General features: G+C 44.5%; 1 protein-coding gene across 3 annotated transcripts; it reads right to left on the reverse strand.

The window, feature by feature from the left end:
• Window positions 1-655: 655 nt before the first annotated feature.
• kdm5a (lysine (K)-specific demethylase 5A) lies at window positions 656-16,931 on the reverse strand. Of its 3 annotated transcripts, XM_046043100.1 has the most exons (30): window positions 16,139-16,931; window positions 15,676-16,028; window positions 14,901-14,978; window positions 14,324-14,446; window positions 13,949-14,119; window positions 13,338-13,523; window positions 12,451-12,529; window positions 12,253-12,344; window positions 11,983-12,150; window positions 11,594-11,713; window positions 11,256-11,414; window positions 10,773-10,954; window positions 10,187-10,349; window positions 9,947-10,066; window positions 9,671-9,865; window positions 9,391-9,572; window positions 8,268-8,392; window positions 8,017-8,167; window positions 7,729-7,849; window positions 7,377-7,553; window positions 7,104-7,282; window positions 6,821-6,959; window positions 6,478-6,657; window positions 5,694-6,254; window positions 5,425-5,583; window positions 4,845-4,973; window positions 4,588-4,735; window positions 4,160-4,380; window positions 3,508-3,981; window positions 656-1,693 (listed from the first exon to the last, which is right to left on the reverse strand). In XM_046043100.1, exons 2-30 carry the CDS (start codon window positions 15,820-15,822, stop codon window positions 1,361-1,363), a joined length of 5,262 nt encoding a protein of 1,753 aa, XP_045899056.1. In that variant the 5' UTR covers window positions 15,823-16,028; window positions 16,139-16,931; the 3' UTR covers window positions 656-1,360. The 3 variants fall into 3 exon arrangements, with proteins under 3 accessions (XP_045899056.1, XP_045899057.1, XP_045899055.1); XM_046043101.1 differs by having other exon boundaries at window positions 11,983-12,141; window positions 15,676-16,931; XM_046043099.1 differs by having other exon boundaries at window positions 15,676-16,931.
• Between the last annotated feature and the right edge of the window lie 335 nt (window positions 16,932-17,266).

The raw sequence follows: 17,266 nt of genomic DNA on the forward strand, positions 1-17,266 counted from the left end.
CAGACTAGGGACAGAGGTCAGTCACAAATGCAGCTGAGGTCAGTTCACACTGGATTTTACTTGACTGAGTTACAAGTGGACCTCAGCCCAACCGCCCCCCACTTTTGCGAACAAACATGCTCCTGCAAATTCAGAAAGTCACGTGTAAATCTAGAATGACTTTTTTTACAACATAGAAATTAAGGGAAAGTAAGTGGAAGAGTTAAAAAGGAACACCAACTATAGCATATACCATGTAATTCAATATGCAGTTCCTTATACCAGAGCTCCATAGCATGCTTCCACACCTCTCCCCTAATTGGGCTTAATGAGTAACACAGGAAGCTTAGCCTACAACCTCTCGACGACAAGGCCATAAGTCACTGTTGAGCCCTCAGCATGATTTGAAATTGAAATTCCGCACAAGGACTGAAAAGTTAGAAATCCTTCAATATACAGCCCCACTGCTTGTATTTGACTTATCCGGAAAAAAATATTTTTACTTTTGCAAAGATTTGTTTGCTAGATCTTTTGTTGTCTAACGGAGAAGACAAAACAAAGAATAAAGTGTGCCCTTTTCTAAGTCCTTTACAAATTAAACATGTTAAAAAAAAAATAAACCCTGAGAAACAGACAGTAAAGTAAATTATTACAAAGAAAAAACATCACAATTATCAATCATTTGACTAGGAACAGTTTATTAAAGGTGAGAAAACAAAACAAAAAAAGCCACAATCCATTTGTTTAATTGCTTAAAAGTATGTACATTATAAATAATTCCACTACATTACAACCATTTGTGTTTCCTAGTCTGGAGTCCTACATATTGAGATGTTACTGTCTGAAGAGCCAGGAAGAGGGCAGAGGGGAGCGGTTCAGGATGTCCAGTAAAACACAACTGGGGTCTCTTTATTTGCCTGTTTGGACTGAATACAACAGCTGGAGTAAATGGGTGTTTGTTTCATTGTGAGTAAGTGTACCACTGAGTTGTTATTGTTCAGGGGAGGACCAGGAAGTAGCTGGTGGATGCTTCTAAACCTAAAACTGTTGTAGGAGGACTAAGTCTTCTCTGTGTAGTTAACAACCGTTCCAACATATTTTAGCACTCGGAGAGAGGACATGTCATTGTGAAGCCACACTGCGACAGTAGAGCTCTTCTCTGCTCGGTCTTCCAGATGCAAGGTCTCATTTTTCTTGTGCTCTATGATCCAGACAGAAATTGCCCAGGTTTGTCCCTCTTCTTCCATTCATAAAGGGCTGTTCGGTCCCTCAGTCTTAAAAGCTGAGGTTAAAACGCTAGCCTGTATACTAGGTTTTGTGTTATGCTCATTGTGTGAGGTACAGTATTCAAACTCAGTCCTAGGCTGTTTATTTTTTAGCGCTAACTGCCCTGCTGAGGCTCTTGCTGCTGCTGCTGCTGAAGTAAAGTCGCTGGGTTTAGATGAGATGCGGATGAGGCAGGAGACCACGAGGTCACGACAGATGACGATGACAGAGTCTGCACACCGCCCGCACCGCACAGCGACGTCGCCAGCACTACAACGCTCTCCTCAGCCACCTCCTCCACGGTCATGCCTCCCCCGCTCGCCACGGCAGCCTTCCGGGAGCAGTCTATGCAGATGTAGTCCTCGTTCTCGGCCATTTCGCACGACACGCCCACGCACACCTGGTGGAACCACTCATCGCAGCCGCCGTCGCACTGCACCCAGTCCACCTAGAAATACACGCAGGAAGACAGAGGCCGACACGTGAGTGAGGATTAACAGGGACAACAATGAGGCAACATTGCTGGAGTTATAGGAAAAAAATATATACGTAGCAGTGGTTTGTCAAGCAAAACGCAAAAAAACAAACATTCGTGTATGATTTGTAACAGCACACATTAAAGCTGCATGGTTTGATTTATCTAATGTACTGCTGTAAAGCCAAAACAAAAACAGGCCAAACACTGAGGGTAGATGATCTCTGATATGTTTTACACACCACTAAACTCAACCCTAAAAAACACTGGGCCGCTTGTGCACATCTTGTAAGCAAAGCAAAAAAAAATAAATAAGTGTACTTTAGTGTCACATATTTTGTACATGCAGCGTACAAACACACTGAATAAGTCCACAAATAAACTTAATAGGAAGTGTTTTCTGCAGCAACACGTCACATATTGTTTATTACATTAGTTTTTCTCTGATTTTATGTCATGTTATCTATATTTCTATTTTTCTCTTCCAGGTGATCCTGTTCAAGGTTGCAGGTCCCAGTAAGCTCTGGGCTTAAGGTAGGGTACACCCTGAACAGATAATAATGTTTACTTAGTTATTTTAACATAGAGTCTCTAACATGCATTTTTTTTTTAACTCAAATATCAAAACAAGCAAAACACACATCTCATGATGTCAGATTTGAACTCGTGTTCTGGATTAATTTATCAGTAGATGTTAAAATAAACAAAGAAATGTAGTCTTTAGAGCAGCACCTTCATTATTTCATCACCTCTACTCTACCCACAGAGCTGCAGGGCAACCAGCTGGCTCAGCTCTGATTGGCTGCCAGGTAGACACACAGGGGAAGGAGACGGGCCACTGGTTAACTCGGTAGACAGTCTCCAATGCCGTCTCTGAAAAGGACTGCATCGGTGTGTCCTGTTAATACGTTATGTGTAACTCTCTTTAAGGTGTTCCAGTGCTGTTATCAGCTGTTGATATTCAATAAAAGCTCCATGACGCTCATTTTGACAAGGGTTCGTTATTAACTCGGCAAACAAAAATACAGAATCGACTGCCTCTCCCAGCATGGCAGGGATGTTTCTAAGGAGGGTCAAAAGTGTCGCCAGCCAACAACGTGGTACTCAGACACTGCTCGTAGGACAGGACCCTGTGCTCACAACTTAACTTTTACAAGAAAAGACGGTGAAAGATGATTGAAGATGAGCTAAAAGGAAAGTCAAACCGTATTTCACAGCCACATGAAGCACTGCAGCAGAAAATTATATAAGAGATGAAACAATTAATCAATAAGCAGATTAACAGAAAATTTAATCGTTTACACAAAACAAATCTCTGGTTTCAGCTTCTCCAATGTAAGGATTTGCTATATTTCTCAGGGTTTTGAACAGTAGGTCAGACAAATTAGGACATCTCAAGACGTCACCTTGGGATGTGGAAAACTGTGATGGGCATTTGTCATTCTTTTGAAGACCATTAATGAGTTTTTAATCTGCAGGTTACCCGAAAATGTAAATAATAATTTGTTGCAGCACTTCTTGACTCAATGTGAGCATAACATTTTACAAATTGTGTCTAATAAATACATGGCTTTAAATCAATATTTTTAAAATAATATTTAAAAACAAACAGACATTTGAGGTTTTTTTTTTTAAAAGTGCACAGTCATATGGTCGCCTTTGACCTCTGTTAATTAGTAAACTGCAGCTGTGTTTATCAATCATCTATGATCCACCCTGGTGCCTCTTTTACTGCAACAAAACCTCTTGACAACACAATCTCATTCTGAAGTGCTCAGAGTCCTCACCTTATCTTTACAGGGTCTCTGGCAGTTCTTGGCTGCACACACAGCGTTCTCATCGTTGGAATCCTCAGCCCCGGACCAGTCGTACTTGGAGGGAATGTCAAGAATCTTCTTCTCCTTCCTCTTCTCCAGCCCCTCCCTGATGGCCTCTGCCTTGGCGGCTGCCTTCTCCTTTCTCTTCCTCTCCTTCTCCTCCTTGGCTAACCGTTTGGCCAGCTGCTTCATCTCCCGGTTCTTGTCCAGGTTGAGTTTGAGTTTCTTCTTCTTGGGTTTGCCCCCAAGACCCAGTTCCAGCCCCACCCTTTTTAGTTCTTTGGACTTGGCCGGTCTCATGTCGCCCATTGCTGAAGCCCCACCGGCGGCGGCGGCAGCCATCAGCATGTGGTGGTGCTCGGCTCTTTCTAACTTCCGTTTCCTCTTCTTCTCTGAATCTTTCAGCTTTATCTTCAGGGGCTTTTCCATCAGAGAGTCGTCGGGCTGTAGAAAAGGAGGAAAAGACGAAATGAGAATGACTATTTCGATTTCGATTTCTGTACTAATTACAGGAATGTTTTCCCTAATTTGACCTCTATGCATCCATTCACAAAACTCTTCATCAGAACCAACCAAAACGATTGATTCAAACCAGCACCCAATGTTTAGATGACCTCCCTACCTCCATGACCTGTAGGAACCTCTCCTCAGACGGGGGGTGTGTGGCCTGCAGGATCCTCCAGATGTGCTGCGTCTCATCCAGAGACACCTCCAGTAGGTCTCCCAGCATCATCAGCTCCTCCAGCTGGGCCTTAGCCTGCGGTGACAGCTCAAGCACTGGCGGCTCCAGGCTGCGTGGTATCAGAGGGGTCTTCCTGGGCTGCTTCCTGGGCGTGCTCACATCTGAAATATAAATATTTTCAGCATGAGATGGCGAGGGCATTTCTGAGGAAATCAGCAAGCTCAAATGAGTGTAATTAAAATGTGTATTACAAAAACAAGTGTTGCAAATAATAGCCTTGGATCATTTGTGCACAAAACAACAGGGGATTATGGGTAGGCAGACTCAAAAGCAACAGAAGGAATCTCAGTAAGTAAGTGTGGCCTCACTTTGCACACAGGACTTGGAGGCTGAGGAGTAGGCGTGTTCGGCGCAGAAGGAGGGCGTGGCAGCCGGCCACATGTGGCTGACCACCTCCTCAGACTTAACAGGAATCTCCTCATCACAGAACAGGTAGGGCTTCACCTCTCCTGGGTCCTGCAACAAAACAGAGACAACACCACCAAGACAGGTTTAGAAGAAAAAATAAATAAATTCCGGCTCACTTATACGTGGCTTGAACAACAGCCCTTGCTGTCTCGCATACCTTCATGTCATAACCGTAAGTCTCCCTGATATCCTCGTCTGAGTCGGTCTCCTCGTCGTCGTAGTCCACGCACTGGCGAGGGGATGTGGCTCTGCTGAAACCGGACTGCTGGAAAGTCTGGATGTGGCCCTGAGGAAGGACAGAAACACAAACACACACACACACACACACACACGCACACACGCTCAATGTCTATAATGTTTCAAAAAAGCATACATGCCATCTTCTTTATTTAATAAAAGAGCCAAATGCTTTGGCCCTTTAAAATGGCATAATTAAATAATATGCCAGAAAAAGGTTATACGCTCTTTTTCAACAAAATATATACAGTTAGTTCTCTAAGATTGTCACATCTATGAGAAATCAGGTTGCCATCTGTTGCCTATAATTCATTGCTCCTGGTCTATTTCATGTTTACACATTAGTGCCCTCTTCTGGTACATTTCATGTTTACATCCAAATCCCCAGCAGAAGCCATAAATTACAATCCACACATCCCAAAACAAGATTCCTAGAGTTTTACTGATGTTGTACTATATGAGAATAGGAATTAGAACAATGTAAAATCATTTAAAAGTACCTGCAAGTCTGGGTTGGCAGCAGCTTTCTGCAGCTCGGCATTGATGATCTTCTCAGTTTTCTCCCTAGCAGCCTGCTCCACCATGCGCTGGCTCAGCACTGACAGCTTTGCCAGGGCTGAGGACAGTTCCTCCGTGGCCAGAGATTGACGCGCTCGGTCCTGTTACAACAGTTAGGTTGGTTTAAGGATGGCCATTTAGCAGAGATCGAAAGTAAACCATGGAAATTAAGTGTTCAAAATAAAGCAGGTAAGGTCACTTCTCTGCATACCTGCCAGCTCATTGCCCTCTCAGTCAAACACTGGAGGGCTTCTCCTTCAGGTAGACGCACCGGCAGCTTCTGCAGCGAAACCAACAGCGACAGGATGGTCTCTAATCTCGGCCTCCTCGACCGCTGACACAGCGGACAAAGGAATTTGGAGTCTTTGTTATTGCTCTGCCAACCCACACCCAGCTTCTTCTGAGATCCCGTCTTGGGCAGAGGCACGCACGCTCCGTGGAACCAGTCCTTACAAAGCTCGCACTGCAACATAAAGCCGCTGGCCGTCTTTCGACACAGGCAGAACTTGACCTCCTCGATGCGGTCAGCCATGGCCATCTTGGCTAAATTGGCGGCGCGGAGTGAGTGGATTGACTCCACTTCTTTCTGCTCTTTGGCTTTGAAGGCTGCTACAACAGTGGAAGGGTCTCGTACCTCTTCGAGGCTCTCCTCCAGGTCGCTCAGGGCGTCGGGGTCTAAGCCTCCTCTCTCTTTCTCCATGAGCTCCTTGACGCGTTTTCTCTTGCTCTTGCTGTTGCCATAAACCCCGATGTCTGCGCGAGGGCTGAGGACCTAAGAGAAGAGGCACACAGGATAGCAACAAAGAAATTAATATGTATATATACATTTTTATTCTGCTTACAGTGAGTATTTATTAATTTACCTTCTCTGTACAAGACATAAGACAGAGAAGTTTAATTTATTTTTCTTTAAGTGCCCAAACACAGCACAATATATGTGGTCTTAACTACAACTAGAAGAAAGCATCAAATCAACTTTCGTCATAATGGCCCACCTGGAGCAGTGTGTACGTGGAGTTCTTCTTGAGAAAGGTGCGAGCAGTCCTCTCCCTCCAGGCTCGAGCTGCGGCCACCTGAGACTCCACCTGGGCCAATGGATCAAGCCGGACGGGGATGGAGCGACCCCTGGCCAGCAGGCTCTCCAGCTGCTCTAGGTAAGCATAGCTAGTGCCACTCTGCGTGAGGCGGATCCCCAGAAAGAGAGGGGTTAAGAGACATTTTAGACAATGCCCTTATTCATGGACGTTGAGCCTCAATAAAAGACCCTCGAGAGGAAGCGTGGGTTTAAATGTGGGTTAGAGGGGCTTCTAAATGATGTAGTGTACAAACAGACTGTACCTGAATGGCTTCCACCTTAGCCGTCCACTCCTTGGCCTTCTGTAGTGCCTCTCGGAGGGCCAAAATATTAGGTAGGTAAGCTGGGATGTTCCTAGCTTCCAGCACAATGCTCTCCAAAGTCGCCATGCTGTGTCGAGGCCTGAGGTTATAGGAGGACAGACAGGCACGGGATAACTCAACTAATAAGACTATTTTTGTAAGTAAAACAAATTGGGGATTACATGCATTCAGCATCCCTATGAAGTCTGTGCAAATGTGCAAATTTGTATACATTCAACTGTACCTGGCCTGTAGGCAGGAGCGGGCCTTATCCTCCCATCTCTCTGAGACAGTGAGGATCTCTTGCAGTTCAGCCATGGCTTTCTCCACAGCGTGGTGGGGAGCTAGGCCCACCCCAGAGTCTATCAGCCTCTTCATCAGCTCCAGGGTGACACGGTGAGGCTCGGCCAGGGTGACGCGCACCTGGTATATGAAGAGGGCAGCAGATGTTACACAAGGCCACAATTGTAACAGCTCAGAGCACACAAACAGGTTGTGGGTGTTGTAAGAGCCCAACCTCGTCGAGCCAGCGGGCCTGCTGGAGCTCCTGTTTCAGGCGGGGCAGCTCCGGCAGCTCCACATCTAGGCCGCTACCCAGATCCAATAGTGCCTGCAGCTTGGAAGAATCAGGCAACTCGTCTGACAGAGCCACCTGGGCTCGCTCGTGGAAGTCCTCCACATTCTCCAGTAACTCCTGGAGGGATGGAAGGCCACAGACACATTGTGAGTTAAAGGGAAAGAAGGGAGAGTCCAGTTGTTTTAGAATTAATTAATTGCACTGATGGTGAAAGACAAGGAAAGACAAATGAAGGTGTATTTCATTGATAACTGGGTGCCTGGATAAGCACAGAGGTACAGTGCGGACTCACTTTGACTTGTCGGGCCTGGCTGATGATGCAGGGCAGCCTGTAGAGCTGATCCACAAATGCTTTCAGCTCGTCCACTGTCAGTTTCGTACGGTTACGACTGCTCTCTGAACGCAGACGGCTGCTGCAGAGACACATGGAAAGGTAATTGGCGGTTTAGTTCGCCTCTGAACCCGAGTGGATACAGGATTGATTTGCAAATGGAAAAAGAATTTTCAGGTGTGTGTACATGGGCAATCAGTAAATTGTTTTTCTGTTGGATTACATTAAGGCGTATCCATGTCCACTGACCTGTGCCGCTGTTTGCGGCTGAGCAGCAGCTGAGCTACGGAGGAGCACGTCTCCGCCTCTTTTACCATCTCCCTCAGGCGGCGAAACAAAGCTTTCTCCGGATACTTCCTGTCCTCTGCATCCTCCAGCAAAACCTTGAGCTCAATAAGATCTATGAGACACACAGAACAATCATGCAACAGCACACTATGTTGAGAACACAATTTTTGTGAAACATGTACATATGTTGTAGTAATACTCAAGTATAAAACCTTTCTTATTTTTCTGGTCAGCAGACAAGGCCTCTGTGACCCTCTTTGACCAGGTGTCATAAGACTGAGCCCGTGTCTTGACCCCATACAGCATGGATGGAAACTCCTCCAGATCATAGCGATACCTAAAACATATCATGCAGATTTCCACTTGAGATTATGGTGTATGATCAAGTAAATGTAAAGCATAGTACTGCCAATCCAAGCCTGAAAGACTGCAACAAAGTATCAGGTTTCACATCAAATGTAGGACATCACAATTAAGATTTGACCATGTCCTGTACATATTTTTGTTGTTAAAGCTTTGCTTTTTGGCTTTTTCCCTTTCCTCTATTGAGTTATAAACCTTTTTTGTGGGTGTATTAAGTTTGCAAAGTGAAAAAGTCCAAAGTCCACCCCAAAGGGAGTTCCCATCTGCCACAGAAAACCCTGCTCTGAACTGCCTGAAAACAGCTCGTTTGTAGTCCAGCCTTTTCTTCTGCTTTACTGTGACATCACAGCAAAATGTGCGTCATAATGCTCGCCTAGGGACTAGTCCGACACGCCCTCAAAAACACAGGTGGAAAAACACTCTTAGCTGCAGTACACAGTGACAAGACATCCACTTCTCCTCTCCCTTCCAAACATTAGCTACCCTCCAAGCAGTCAATAGACATAAAGTTGTTACCGTGATGTGGAGACAGAGCTCAGTTTATAGATGAAAGATACAAGTGTTACAGATTAATAACTCACCACTCTGAAACTCTTTCTCCAGTCCATGTTGCTAAGCTGGTAAGGGGATATACAGCTGAACCAAAGCTGTGTTTACCAGCTTCTCACTGCTTCTGATTGGCTAGTAGTTTTTACTAAGGAACTGCGCATGTGCAAGTCCCAAACAAGAGCTTGTAGAGGTGAGATTTATCACTACATAGCTAAAACAACGCGTTCAACACACAGGGTAAAAAGAGGAGCCGCAGAAATGTGCAGTATGACAAAAAATAAGGTGTTTTTTGAAAATTAAACCATGTAAACCTGCTCTGGTACAACCCCTTAATAAGATTTTGAACCTGAAAATGAGCATAATATGACCTCTTTAAGACACTGTGTATAGCAATAAAAAACAAAAAATAAAAACATCTCTCACCGAAGACATTTGTTGCCAAGCGGACAGTCGCAGAGATCTGCTGCATGGTAGAGACAGACCAGCCGATCAGGGCTGCAGGAACATGTCAGTGCAGACAGGAAACAGGTTGTCTTACACTTGTGACACTGCCGCTCATCGTCAGGTAAAAGTTCAAAAACCTCCTGCTCTGAGGATAGCACCCCCTGTTGATAAGGAGGAAAAAAGAACACAAAGTTACTGTCAGGTTACTGTCAATCACCCGCACTTTCTACATGCATAAATTGAACTAAAACACACTCACTATTTCTTGGAGGGCCTGTCTGAGTTTAGTCTCCTCCTCCATCATGTCTCCCATTTCCTTGAAGACGGCAGCGGCCAGTTCCACATCAAGACTCTCCGGATCAGCAGCCATCTTGCACAGCAGCTCCTCGTGGGAGAAGACGCAGTAGCGGTGGAGGCGTCGGTAATGGGCCACACACTGACGACCCATAGGTAACTGGGCAAGGGCATGTGTGAAAAATCAACACCCCCATTCAATTCATTTTTTTATTGAAATAAGAATTTGCTTTGTCCTCACCCAGTCAGCGGTGCAGAAGTTGACGGCTTCTGCAAAGTTGTAGCCCTGGTTGAAGCCGCTGTGGTAGGCCCTGGGGAAGGTCACCACAAACTCCCCTGCACACTGATTAGTCCTGTACACCTGAGGTGGGGGTGGAGAATATGCACATACATGTGACTAATAATCAACATAGACCACATGAACAATATCTAATTAGATCCAATGTCAACCCTGAAAAACACTAAGGCTCAGACTACTAACAGGGACACCGTGCTCCATGAGGACATTTGGATTCATGATGGTGACCAGTTGATGGAGGAGGTCAGGTTGGGAATCGAACAGCTCTGGAGCCAACTTTTTCATTACGGCCTCCAGCTGCTCTGCTGCAGAGGCCGGCACTCCATACCAAGTCTTCGGTTCTCCCCTGGAGAACAGAGGAATATATGAACATTAAATATACTAAGCTCATGCTGAGGAGTGACACACATGTAGGACGGAATTAGGTTAGTTTATATGAGCGTGAATAACTCAATTACAGCTTTTTCAATAGTCAGCGGGCTGTTGCTCTTTTTTTAGACTTTATTGTGTCAGTACATGTCATTGATACATTTCCTGTTATTTAAATGTCTTTCTGACCTTATGTCATCATTCACCCATACAGAAAATGCAGTGCATACATATACAATAAAGTCAGTACCAGTATAGATGTTACTGATCCATAGTGTGTATATATATCCATACATATTCACATTTACATACAGATTTATTTTTTGCTTTTAATTGTGTATTATTCCGCTAACATTCATATCTTGTGATAAAGTCTCATGCGTCCTTTGTTCAGTCTCACCAGTGCAGGAAGTTAATGGAGTAACTCCAGTGGTCCTCGATGTGCCAGCAGAATGAGGAGAAACACATCCCCACATAGAGCCAGGGCACCTTCATACCCGAGATGTCTACATTGATGTGGGTGAGCACCGACTGCTCCAGCACTGGCATGTTATTCAGGTTCCAGCCTGAGTTGGCATACTCCTAAGACAGGAGAGGAAACAAAGCGCTTTCTTTCACTTCAGGCCAAGTGTTATGTTTTTACTTAATGTAGCACCATTAAGTAAAAGAGCAGTAAGCTTTTTAGGGGATCTGTTAGATGATGATAAATAAAATGACCCAGGTAATGTCTCCAGGACACTGAGCAATCTCCATCAAAAGTACTCTACTGGTTATAAACCTGTGTTAGAACATGTAAGAAAATAATGAGCTCAATGTGACATTACAGAGAGTCACATTTTATGACGAGATGTAAAAAGATTAAACAGTCCAACAATCTTCTCACCTCCTCATCTCCCAGGAGCCTCCTTTTACCGTCCCTGACAGGAAATCCGCTGCCCACCTCCTTGGAGCTGATGTCAGCTCCGTACTCTACAATGACGTCCTCCTCGATGCTGCTGACTAGGCGCCAGAACTCTTTCTCCACCAACTCTGTGGGGACCATCTAGGGGCACAAGGCAGAAATAATAAAAAATCCCCCTGGGCCTTATCCCAACAGTGAAAAGCTGGCGAGCAACACATTTAACTTCTAACTGTTGAAGCGGAGAGTGTGGCAGCCAGATGATGGTAAGACATCCATGTAACAGGTTAAGTATTCCAGCTCACTGACTGGATTCTACATACATGGACAGGCATGTTGAAATAGTCAGACTTGAAGTGGTCAGCCATTTCTCCGAAGCTCTGGAGAGTGTACTCCCTCACTGCCTGCTCGAAGCCAAACGCCTCCCTGGGTTTACTGCACTCCTGTGAAGGAGGAAGGACAACACATTCAGCATAATAGGAGTTTACATCACGTTGAAATATAAAATGGAAAGATGAGGGAATTAATAACAACTCATTAAGTAGGACAATACCATGATGTGAAAGGACAGGAGGCCTCCATTCATTTATATTTTTAAATGCTCAAAATGATTTTCACATGTGCACTTGTACATGCTCTGAAAATGACTCAATTCATTCATTTCATCTTTGTTTAAGAGTTTTTGATTGGCCAGACAGCGTTCAAGCCTTACCTCAGCAACACACTTAGGGCAGCGCCAGTCCCCCTTCGGCACATCCTGTAGAGGTGGGATCAGGCAGAAGGTGTGGTAGCTGTCGTCACACCCGTCACACAGCAGGAGCCGGTCCTCCTCATCGCCCCGTCCACACACCAGGCAGAGGTAGAGGTCAATCTGGGGGATCAGTGCCGCAGAACGTAACAGGGGATGGTCACGCCCAGAGTTTCCCAAGAAATAATAAGCATCAACTGTCGGGTCAGGCATAAACAAAGAGCAGGCACTCACAAAGTTGACCTCTAGGGTCTCCTTGCGTGGTCTCATTTTGATGGCGAAGGCCTGGGCTTTGAGGTGACGCTGCTTCTTGCTGAATCCATCATCTACGTGACAGGAGAAAAAGTGCCGGGGTATGAATAGAAATACTTCCAGTAACACGGCTGATTTGTTGCTCCGTTCAACCACCGGTCAACCAAAAATGATCCTTACCAGCCGACACAATCTCCAAGCCGACCATCTTGGGGCTTGTACCAAAGATCTTCAGGCCTTTTGGCTCCTTGTTTTCCCTCTAGAGAAACACAGCAACAACAACACAACAGCAGACTGTGAAACAGAGTGATCCTGCTAAAATGCCTAATGTTAGACAGCTTCTGGGGAGCATGCCTGCCACAGCTGGGAATCTGGAAATTTGCAGGAGATGGATGCTTAAAGCAAAGGATTGTAGGTAAAAGATAATTTTTTGTGTGTGAAATAACTGCTCTGATTAAAAAATAGGGATGCACCGAAATGAAAATTCTTGAAGCCGAATGTAATATAATTGCAGAATACCAAAATACTGACTGAGTACAGAGAAACTAACAGGATAAAGTCACTAACCTGCCTGTCAGTTGCACTGGTTCGTTTTAGTGGGTTTACCATAAAGGCTTGAATACGTGTGCGCTCCAAATTTAGGTGCAGCTAGCTTAATCGCCTTCTCAGAAACAAGTGACAGAAACACTCAAAGTGGCTCAGACCATTTGTTGCCTTTTCTAAGAAGTCAGCCACAGATGGAGTGGATGTGCTGGGAGACAATTCAGCAGGACAGTGTCTGCAAACGGAACGTCTTTCTCTGATACTTTAAAATGCTTACACACTGCCGAGATGTCAACGTAATTGTTTGGTAAAATTTATTGGGTCTTTTGACTTATTAGGCCAAACACCGAAAGTGCTTTTTTTGCTGTTTTGGCCGATTAATTTCGGTGGCCGAACATTTGGTTCATCCCTATTAAAAAGCAGAGTTTGCAATAGTCTTTGTAGTGTTATATAATCTCCTTGTCCACTCAACTACAATATGAACAATTTTTACAAAACACTTCCTAAGAAGTTTTTTTGTTTACCTCAGACTTGAGGCGCCTGGAGCGTCTCTCAGGCAGAAGATGGTCTTTGGTTTGCATAGCATCACTCTCCCCATCTTTCTCCTTATCATCCTCCTCATCTTGTTCCTCTTCCTCCACTGCCTCCTCACCAACTCCCTCATCCAGTTCTTCACCATCATCTCCTTCGTCATACAGCCGCTGGATGCCCTGACAAAAAAAAAAGGAATGGAGTGCAAAGGAAGTAGGCTTTGGAAACCTTTTTAAATCTATCCATTCCAGGCTTTGAAGGAACAGGCATATCATTACTGGGACATCTGGCCCAAGTTTGGTTTGTTCAGGTCAAGTTTGGTTGTTGTGTGAAATTAAAGCAAGACTGACGTTTTGCTCAATGGGGACTAAAAAATAAAGTAACCAAATACCAACACCCACTCACAAAATGTCCATTTTAACTAAAGCTGCTGTACAAAACAACGTATTTTGTATGACTCATGTGAAATGGTGAAATGTATGAATGCCTGGAACAATATTCAAGCATATGCACCAGTTCTTGTTAACAATAATTGCTACTGTTCAGCTGTATGGAGCAAGGTCAAACTAGTTTAGCTTGCCTATGTTAAATCGGCACCACTCACAGTCAGCGATGCCCCAGACTGGAAGAGTTCATACGGGTAAAGGATTCTCTCATAGTGGGAGCGCAGCAGTGAGCCGGTTCCTTTCCCGGATGGGAAGCCCATTCGGCTGGCCACCTTGGACCACCTCTTCTCTTTACACACCATCTCAAAGCCGCCCTCTGACGACACAATCTGAAACACACAGGTGTCAAATATGAGCTGCTTCTTTTTTTTCCACTATGAATGACAAAATCAACACTTAACAGCCAAGTGCAAAAAAAAAAAAGAAAAAAAAAGAAAAAAAAAGGTTAAAGAAAAGCGTAAGCAGTGTCATATAATTTGTCAAAAACCAACAACTCATAAAAACTATCCTAATTTATCCAGATCTTGGTTTACCTTGCTGAGCTGATAGAGGTCCAAAACCTTTCTCTCCACATGAGGGAATCGGATCTTGGATCCCTGCAGCTCCCAGAACTTTGCAATTTGATCCAGAAAGTTGAGCTTAACCCGAGTGAGGGCCTGGACAGGCAGGAGAGGGAGGAGAGAGGACAGACTCTAAATGCAGGAGCCCAATGTTCTGCTGTTATGCACACGGGACACCTCAGGCACAATTATGTTTGAATGGCTGCACTCTGATACACAGCTATACTTCTCTGGTTCTGTGAAAACATTACTAGAGCTGTGCTTCTGCCCTTGCTTTACATTTAACAACATAGAAAGGCATACTGCACACTCTGCTATGCAAGGAGTATGTAGCGCTGATGAGCTAATTACAGCACACCTTAAATTATGAATGTTTGTATCTTCCAAATGTGTCTAAATTTTATGCAGTTGGAATCATTTCCAAAATACATGTTATCATTCTGAATGGGGTGTTTTCCTTCATGTTCTTCATAGAACAATGCCTGAGACACGCCTTGCCGCTGTGTTTTTGTTAGGATAGTGTGATGATGACTCTTCCTGGCAAACTCACCTCGAGTTCATTCAGTCTTTGTACTCGAGGAGTGAAGCGGAAGTTGCGAACATCGCAGGCAAACGGAGGTTGCCAGTCCTGATTGATAAGAAAACAGAAACATTCACTCTGCCCGAAGACAACTAAGAACAAAACAGTGTTTCTAAAAACAACAACAAAACCAACAACATGCGCATAGCTTAGCTGAAGTTAAGCGGTAGTTTTTATAATGCAGTACCACTACTCTTACAGTTTGAAAAGTTCAGTTTAGCCCATTTTTGTACAGGATTGTGTGTATAAATACTGCATATAGACACGGCCCAACAGTTAAAAGGGCCTAGCAAATTAAAATGTCCTCGAGTCGTTGTCTGTATGTCTACATAACAGCATAAATATGCCATCTGACAGAAGAGGCAGGCCTGCATGTGGCCCAATGTCGCATCTTCGCAGCTAACGCGGTGCAATAACTGTAACGTTATCTTAGCTAGCCAAGAAGAAAACAAAAAACAAAGGAATTGTAACACCGGAACTGTTGGATTTATTTCGACTTTCCAAAACTTTTCTGAACAATAAAGAAAACCCCAAATGTCACCCATGCACAAAATATTTACAGTTCACTGCAAAGAAATTTGGCCTCTATTAGAGTAATGGCAACTAACGTTAGTAATATCGCACACAATCACGCAGGCCCTAATGAAGCAGCCCTAACGTTACCTACGTAGGAGCATAGCAGACAAATCCTCGCAGACTTTAATCCAACGTTTATTCCAATGTTTAAAATGATATGCGAGTTTACCTCGGGGGGTCGGATCTTGCAGATGCCCGTTTTCTCTGCAATGGGTCGGATCTTGTTGATAAACCCTAAAGGATCCGAGAAATCCTCCCAACTCGGTTCAAAAACCGGGCATTCAGGAGGGGGGACGAACTCAGAAAATGCAGACATGTCGATGTGGTGCAGGTGAAACAGTCTTTAAAAAAATTAGATTTAAAAAATGCACTTAGTTGAGCTCAGCAGTCCATGGTTATTTCCAATAATTTTCGTCTTGGGGGAAGTTCCTCCGTGTCCATCATGATCCTTCAAATCTCCCCAATTAACAAATCCCTTCGATAACAGGGCATCCCAGTCGCGATGGTGAATCATAATCTGTTCTGAAAGTGAATGCATAAATACAACAAACGAGCTAATCATTGTTTTCCCATCATCCGTCTGAACATCGGGCCAGGCCGGACCGGGCGAGTCTTCACCACCACTCCCCTACCTGGGACGAAGGGCAGGGTTAGTCCCAAACGCCACCATTCCTTCTCACAGACGACAGCTTCACAATAATCAACCCTGTAGTGAAGACTTAGGCCAAGGACGATCACAAATTTTGAAAAGAAGTTTTGTAAACACAAAACAAAAATACTCCGGCTCTACAGCGTTGGCTGTGAGATCAGGTTACGCAAGCTAAGATTGCTATTGCTACGTCTATGTACCTGGGTAGTGCATGATTTCTTCGTGATGATGCATTTCAACAAAGTTATCTCACGGTTGGCTAAGTTCTGTGGCAAGCTGATGATGTGCATTAACATTAGCTAACGTAATCACGCTCGTCAGGCATCCCTGAATAAACTAACGTTAGTATTTACGTCCACTCTGTCGAGCACCTGACAGCTTAAGTACCAGTCAAGCTGGACCACAACAAGGAGGAGGCTAGTAGTAGCAAGCGTACATTGTTGACTGATGTCCTCAATGTGTGCAACAACCCCCATTCATTGAAGCGTCTGGGGCGATAGACAACTAGCATTCGGCTAAAATTTGCTAAAATCAGTTTAGCTAACGTTACTGCTACCCGTTACGCAGCTAACATTGACATTAGCTGAGAAAGTCGGCTTAGCAGGACCGTGCGCCATGGCTTCAGTATGTTAACCGGAATCCCTTGGCAAAATAGCAATAATCCTTTTGCTGTGTTTTATCGGGTGTCACTTTCCGTATAATTTAACGTCGTGTGTAGGGATTGTATCCGCATTAGCCATCGTGCTAGCTACAACTAGCAAGGTTTGGAAAGCTGTTATGGTGCCTTCATGACCGCTCGAAAACGTTTTACTACTTCCGAGGTCGCAGGTATTATGAAAGTCCTTGTTTTTCCTGTAAATAGTAATAGGAGGCAAACATATCTTGTACCAGGAACAACTATTTATGGCTGCTTTTGTGTGTTGTATCACTGCATTTAAGGAGGCATTGACATTCAGGTAGTAATAACGACACATTTAGCAACCAGGCGCTAATGTGTGGCTGCATGATTTTTAATAACCCTTCCTGGCACGGTTATCTAGACGCCACGTCTGAGCAACCATGTAGATCTAAAAAAAAAAAAAACTTAGGCGGTCTTTTGTCCCGCTTTGGC

The sequence above is a fragment of the Micropterus dolomieu genome, unplaced genomic scaffold (assembly GCF_021292245.1).
Source record: "Micropterus dolomieu isolate WLL.071019.BEF.003 ecotype Adirondacks unplaced genomic scaffold, ASM2129224v1 scaffold_6, whole genome shotgun sequence".
NCBI classification, from domain to species: Eukaryota; Metazoa; Chordata; class Actinopteri; order Centrarchiformes; family Centrarchidae; genus Micropterus; species Micropterus dolomieu.

Excerpts from the sequence above, each read along its gene's own strand:
- kdm5a (XM_046043100.1), bottom strand. The coding sequence starts at position 15,822 with ATGTCTGCATTTTCTGAGTTCGTCCCCCCTCCTGAATGCCCGGTTTTT. Across the intron at positions 12,151-12,252 it reads AGACCCTAGAGGTCAACTTT|ATCCCCCAGATTGACCTCTA; the intron begins GTGAGTGCCTGC and ends TCTGCGGCACTG. Across the intron at positions 10,067-10,186 it reads TCATGGAGCACGGTGTCCCT|GTGTACAGGACTAATCAGTG; the intron begins GTTAGTAGTCTG and ends CCCCCACCTCAG.